General features: G+C 55.0%; 1 protein-coding gene across 6 annotated transcripts in view; it reads left to right on the plus strand.

Annotated features, from left to right (window-relative positions):
• The window catches only part of LLGL2 (LLGL scribble cell polarity complex component 2), a 50,232-nt gene that overhangs the window by 35,722 nt on the left and 8,018 nt on the right, over positions 1 to 6,492 (plus strand). For all 6 annotated transcript variants that reach the window (XM_017535747.1, XM_017535748.1, XM_017535749.1 and 3 more), the window contains 4 exons: positions 2,038 to 2,200; positions 2,352 to 2,484; positions 2,769 to 2,823; positions 3,375 to 3,529. In XM_017535747.1, coding sequence (XP_017391236.1) covers positions 2,038 to 2,200; positions 2,352 to 2,484; positions 2,769 to 2,823; positions 3,375 to 3,529 — 506 coding nt within the window. The remainder of the gene's footprint in view (positions 1 to 2,037; positions 2,201 to 2,351; positions 2,485 to 2,768; positions 2,824 to 3,374; positions 3,530 to 6,492) is intronic.

The following is a 6,492-nucleotide window of genomic DNA, read 5'->3' on the forward strand; positions in this document are numbered from 1 at the left end:
TCTTGTTGCCCAGGCTGGAGTGCCGTGATGCCATCTCGGTTCACTGCAATCTTCACCTCCCGGGCTCAAGCAATTCTCCTGCCTCAGCCTCCTGAGTAGCTGGGATTACAGACAGTTACCATCACACCAGCTAATTTTGTATTTTTAGTAGAGAGGGGGTTTCTCCATGTTGGTCAGGCTGGTCTCGAACTCCCAACTTCAGGTAATCTACCTGCCTCAGCCTCCCAAAGGCTGGGATTAGTAATCTCAGCCCTTTGGGAGGCTGAAGTGGAAGGGTTGCTTGAGGCCAGGAATTCAAGACCAGCCTGGGCAACATAGCATGACTCCATCTCCCCCAACAAAAAATAAAAATTAATTGGGCAAGGTGGCACTCACCTGTGGTCTCATCTACTTGGGAGGTGGGAAGATCACTTGAGCCCAGGAGTTGGAGGCTGCAGTGAGCCACAATCAGGCCATTACCCTCCAGCCTAGGTGACAGAGCGAGAGCCTGTCTCTAAAAAAAATTAAAAATTAGGCTGGGTGAGGTGGCTCACACCTGTAATCCCTGTACTTTGGGAGGCAGAGACGGGTGGATCATGAAGTCAGGTGTTTGAGACGAGCCTGACCAATATGGTGAAACTTCATCTCTATTAAAAATTAGCCGGGCGTGATGGCACATGCCTGTAATCTCGGCTACTCGGGAGGCTGAGGCAGGAGAATCTCTTGAACCCAGGAGGTGGAGGTTACAGTGAGCTGAGACTCTGCCACTGCACTCAAGCCTGGGTGACAGAATGAGACTTCATCTCAAAAAAAAAAAAAAAAATTAGCCGGACGTGGTGGCGTGCACCTGTAATCCCAGCTACTCAGAAGGCTGAGGCAGGAGAATCACTTGAACCCGGGAGGTGGAGCTTGCAGTGAGCCACAATCGCACCACTGCACTCCAGCCTGGGGGACAGAGTGAGACTCTGTCTCAAAGAAAAAAAATTAAAAATTAAATGCAGCTTTACCAATCGGGTTAAAGTCCCTTTCAACTCTCACTCTCAATTCAAATTCTAATGTCACTGAGGTCAGTGCCAGCAGTGGATGTGCCAGGTAATAGATAATGCGGAGAGCTTGGGTTTAGTGTGGCTTGGGTCCAGGCTGGGTCCACTTCCCACTCCACATCCTTGCTGTTGGCTGTTGGTCCCATGCCTGCTGCCTTGTGGTTTTTTGTTAGCTGCAACACCTCCAGCCCTCATGTCAGCATTCCAGGCCTGGAGATGGGGGAGAGGTCAAGATTCCAGGGCCAGGCCAACTCGTATAGAGTTTTGTTTGATGGCGCTAAAAAATTTGCTTCTTATGAAATATCCCCTTTTGCAATAATGCACTGAATATGAATGTACAGTTGAACAGTTCTTGTAGAGCATCCTTGCAGCCACCCCCCAGGCATAGAAATAGAACATTGACGCCCGACGCCTTCTTTGTCAAGGCTCCCTCCGGCCCCCACGTTGACTTTTCCGGAAGTCACTGCCTTGCCTTGCCTTACAGTTATACATCACTAGGGTTGTTTCCATGTCGCTACCTTGTTCTACGTGCTGCTCCTCTTCTCTTGGTGACCTGTCCTAGCCACCTTTCTTTTTTCTTTTTTGAAACAGAGTCTCTCTCTGTCACCCAGGCAGGCTGGAGTGCAGTGGCATGATCTTGGCTCACTGCAACCTCCACCTCCCAAGTTCAAGCGATTCTCCTGCCTCAGCCTCCCGAGTAGCTGGGATTACAGGCATGTGCCACCATGCCCAGCTAATTTTTTTTATTTTTAGTAGAGACGGGGTTTCACCATGTTGGCCAGGTTAGTTTCAAACTGTTGACCTCAAGTGATCCACCCACCTCAGGCTCCCAAAGTGCTGGGATTATAGGCGTGAGCCACTGTACCTGGCCATCCACCTCGTCCAGCCCCTAGCCATCTTTCCATGCAAGCACGTGGAGCAGCCACCTCTGCGTGGGGAACCCCGTGGCCGTGCCATGCTGGGGCCATACCCCCTGGCAGTGGCATCAGAGGCTCATAGCACTCCCCTCACCCAGGTTGCCAGAGGAGGCGCGCCACCGGCGAGTGTTCGAGATGGTGGAGGCGCTGCAGGAGCACCCTCGAGATCCCAACCAGATCCTGATCGGCTACAGCCGAGGCCTCGTTGTTATCTGGGACCTGCAGAGCAGCCGTGTGCTCTACCACTTCCTCAGCAGCCAGGTAGGCAGTGCCCAGGACATGGCAGGCGCCATGTTGTTCTCCAGGGCCCCACATGGCATGTACATGCTCTGTGCAGAGGCATGGGCTGCAAGCGATGGGAACGCTGCCTTGGTCCCAGCCTGCTGCCCTCTCTCCCTGTCCTCCTCCATAGCAACTGGAGAACATCTGCTGGCAGCGGGATGGCCGCCTGCTGGTCAGCTGCCACTCCGACGGCAGCTACTGCCAGTGGCTCGTGTCCAGCGACACCCAGCAACCAGAGCCCCTCCGCAGCCTCGTGCCTTATGGTCAGTGTTTCAGCCGCCAGGCAGGGCCCACTCCCGGTGCCCCCTGGATTCAGGTGCAGGATGCTCAACTCAAGCAAACTCTGGGGCCAGAAGGGGAAAGGCTTTCTCCAAAGCCACACAGCAGGGTTCCTGTCACCCAGTTTTTTGGGGAACTTCTCAGAGCAAGAGTCCCAAGCAGGTCTGCCATGTGGGTGTGGGCATGAGCTTGAGGGATCTGTGCCCGTGGGGACTGATGCTTGTCTGAGAGCTGGAGGATCTGTTCAAGCCGATTTCTTTCCTTGCAGGTCCCTTTCCTTGCAAAGCTATTACCAAAATCCTCTGGCTGACCAACAGGCAGGGGTAGGTATCCATGCTGGTCCTTTTCCCTCTCCAGAGCCTTCCTGGAGAGCTGGAAGAGGCTGGAAAGGTCACTTAGGCCTCTGCTTGGGAAGACAGTGCCTAGTGAACACTCTCGGGTCCCACGTTGGGACCTTGGACACCAGGGAGGGGAGAGCGGGTGGATGCTGTTCATGTCTCTCAGCAGCCCAGTTCCTGCCAAGTTCATTCCCACTCCTTCCTTCCACTCTCCCAGAGAGACGGTGTTGAGCTGCAGGCTTCGACCCCTTTTACTGGCAGCCCTGTTTCTCGAAAATCACTCTGGGTGATGTTTAAATGGAACTGCGGGGAGTACCCAGCTTGAGGCAGGAATGGCTGCTGAGACTCAGAGCCCCCAGCCTGGATGCTCCCACCTTGCCCCCAGGTTCTCCTGGGCTGTTGCAGTTGGAAGGAGATGGGGTCCAGCTCCATCTGCTCCTGGGGAACTTGACTGAGTGATCTCTTTGATCGCCGGCCTGTGGCTTTGAGGCCATGCCGGGAGACCCAGCCCACCCCTGCTCCTCTGTGCCTGCCAGGTTGCCCTTCATCATCTTCCAGGGCGGCATGCCTCGGGCCAGCTACGGGGACCGCCACTGCATCTCGGTGGTCCACGACGGCCAGCAGACAGCTTTTGACTTTACCTCCCGGGTCATCGACTTCACTGTCCTCACAGAGGCGGACCCCACAGCTGGTAGGAGAGCTTCGGGAGTGGGTGCCCAGGGTTAGGTGTGGGAGGAGTGGGGTAGGTCCATCAGTAAAGAAAGGGCCAGGTGCAGTGGCTCCTGCCTGTAATCCCAGCGCTTTGGGAGGCCAAGGTAGGATGACTTGAGCCCAGTCGTTCCAAGTCCAGCCTGGACAATGTAGGGAGACCGCTGTCTCTACAAAAAACAAAAAAACACTTAGCTGGGTATTGTGCCACACACCTGTTGTCCCAGCTACTTAGGAGGCTGAGATGGGAGGATCACTTGAGCCTGGGAGGTGAAGGTTGCAGTGAGCCAAGATCATGCCACTGCTTTCAGCCTGGGTGATGGAGCCAGATCGAGTCTTAAAAAAAAAAAAAAAAGATGGGCTGTGCACAGTTGTTCCTAAGCCTGCCACTGTCCTGAGTCCCTTAGCCTCACTACATCCCAAGGTGGAGTGTCACCAAGGCCTGCAGCTCCTTTCTCTGCCTCCCTGCCACCCTCCCCAGCTGGAGACCCAGCCCGGCCATACCTCCTGCCTGCCCTGGGCTCTCTGCCCTTTCCAGACTGGAATGGAACTTATCCCGCAGGGGGCTGATCTGGACTGTTGGATTTAACACCCACCTGCTGAGGCAAGAGGGTCCTGGCTTAGGGATGGCAAAGACTGCCTTCTGGTCAGGGCAGAAAGTGACCGTGTGGCCTCCTGGAGCTCCAGCAGGACCGGCAGAGCCCTGAGTCAGCCTCGTAAATAGTGTGACAGGCAAGACCAGAAAGGGCTGTTGTGGAAACCTGGAGGGGAGGCCTGCAGGAGCTCCAGGAGGGAGGGCCCTCTCCTAAGGATGCCAGCCTGAAAGGGCCTGAGGCCGAAAGGTGAGGGGGCGGGGCTGCTCAGGACACCTGCTCTGTGTTCTCACAGCCTCTCCCCTGTTCAGGGGAACCCCAAACCTGCTTTTCCTTCTTTCTTAGCCTCTCTTCCCTCCTCACACCCTGGATGCTGAGAGCAGGGCCCATCTCCACTCTTTCCACAGCACTCAGGCCACGCCGGCACAGAGCGGGGGCCTCCTGGGTTACGGTGGCCACACTCCCTGGGCTGAGTTAACCGGATTCCCAGGGGAAAGGTCAGGAAAGGAGGGGAGAAACTTGCTGAGCTACAAATCCAAGACTGCTGGGCTTTCTAGAACAGGCCACCTTCCTGCAATTATCCCTCTGTGTCCCTAACTCCCCACAGTCCCACAGGCCAGGAGATGGGTGCCTGATGAGGGGTGCTCCCCTCAGATGAGATGTGGGCACCCTTAGGCTCCCACATAGTGGTTCTGCCATGCCAGGTTCTGACCCAGCTGTCCCTGGAAGGCTTTCCTGTTTAATGAGCAACTGCTACATTCCACACCCTATTCTAGAAACAGATGAGGTCCCTGTTCCCATGAAACTTAGATCTGAAGTTGGGGACAGAGTGACCAGGTTGCCAAATAATGTCAGAGGTAAGAAAAAAGCCAGGCAGAGGACAGCAGCGCTGGTTTAGACGAGGGTTAGCAAGGCCTCCCTGATAAGGGGACATATTTGCGTAGACACAGGAACAATCTGAGAGAGGGCTCATCCTATAGGGACCTGGGGTGCAGACTGAGCTGGGAGAGCTCTTGGCTTGCTCCATTGAGGTAGGGGCGGAGGAAGGGCAGAATGGCTGTGGAAATAATGCCAGATGTGGCCAGCGCCAGATCGTATAGAGCTGTGGAAGCACGGTCAGGACTTGGTGTTTATTTTGAGGGAGATGAGGGCCCCCAGCAGGGGTGCCATGACCTAGCCTCTGCTCCAAAAGGATCTGTCTGGCTGCCTTGTGAGGAACATGGAGTGGAGCAAAGACGGGAGCCCCATGAGAGTCGAAGGAGAGCTGACCTCGGCTTAGGCTTCAGTGCAGGCTGTGGGGCTGGCAGGAGGTGGCTGGGGTTACACTGTCTTTTCTGACATTCAGCATTAATGGGCCAGGTCAGGGCTCATAGACTGTTTCTGTAAAGGGCCGGGTAGCTTTCTTCACCGCAGCTACTCAGTCTAATGCCATTGCAGAGCAAATGTAGCCACAGACAAGACAAGGGGCGGATCTGTGTTTCAGGACAACCATTGACAGGAATAGGCAGGAGGCCAGATTTGGCCCTCGGGCTGTAATTTCTTGGCCCCTTGTCTAGGGAGAGGTGAGTGAAGGAAGGAGAGATCACTCAAGGATGACATGAGGTTTTACTGGGAGCACCAGGAATCCTGGAGAAGGCAGTGGCGAGAGGGTGCGGCAAGCTCAGCTGGGTGGGAGTCAAGTTTGAGGACCTAATCTCTCCTCTGAACTCCAGATGCATAAGGGAGATCCTAAATAGACAACTGGGGTTTATGGCTCTGGAGTTCAGAGGAGAGATTGGGAAGGCGTCCGTGTGGAGTCTTCCACGCAGAGATGTGTGAAGGCTACTCAGTGATTTTGAGGTTTAAAGAAAAAAATGTTAGAGAGAGATGTGAAACCAGGGGTCCTGACGAGGCTTCCTAGGTGACAGAAGAGAAGCCACGGGAAGGCTGAGCCCGGGGCACCCTCCGGCCTTAGATGCATGGCGCTTGGTAGTGATCTGGCCAAGAACACCTGGGAGCAGCCAGTGAGCAGCAGACCCCAGAGGAGCAGGGAGGACAAGCGCTTCAAAGACGCAGCGTCAGCCAGGCGTGGAGGTTCAGCTGTAATCCCAGCACTTTGGGAGGCCAAGGCGGGCAGATCACCTGAGGTCAGGAGTTCAAGACCAGCCTGGCCAACATGGTAAAACCCCATCTCTACTAAAAATACAAAATTAGCCAGGTGTGGTGGCATATGCCTGTAATCCCAGCTACTCAGGAGGCTGAGGCAGGATAATCGCTTGAACCCGGGAGGTGGAGGTTGCAGTGAGCCGAGATCATACCACCGCACTCCAGCCTGGGTGACAGAGCAAGACTCCATCTCACAAAAAGATTTAAA

This window comes from Cebus imitator, unplaced genomic scaffold (genome assembly GCF_001604975.1).
Source record: "Cebus imitator isolate Cc_AM_T3 unplaced genomic scaffold, Cebus_imitator-1.0 Scaffold93, whole genome shotgun sequence".
In the NCBI taxonomy this organism is placed as follows: Eukaryota; Metazoa; Chordata; class Mammalia; order Primates; family Cebidae; genus Cebus; species Cebus imitator.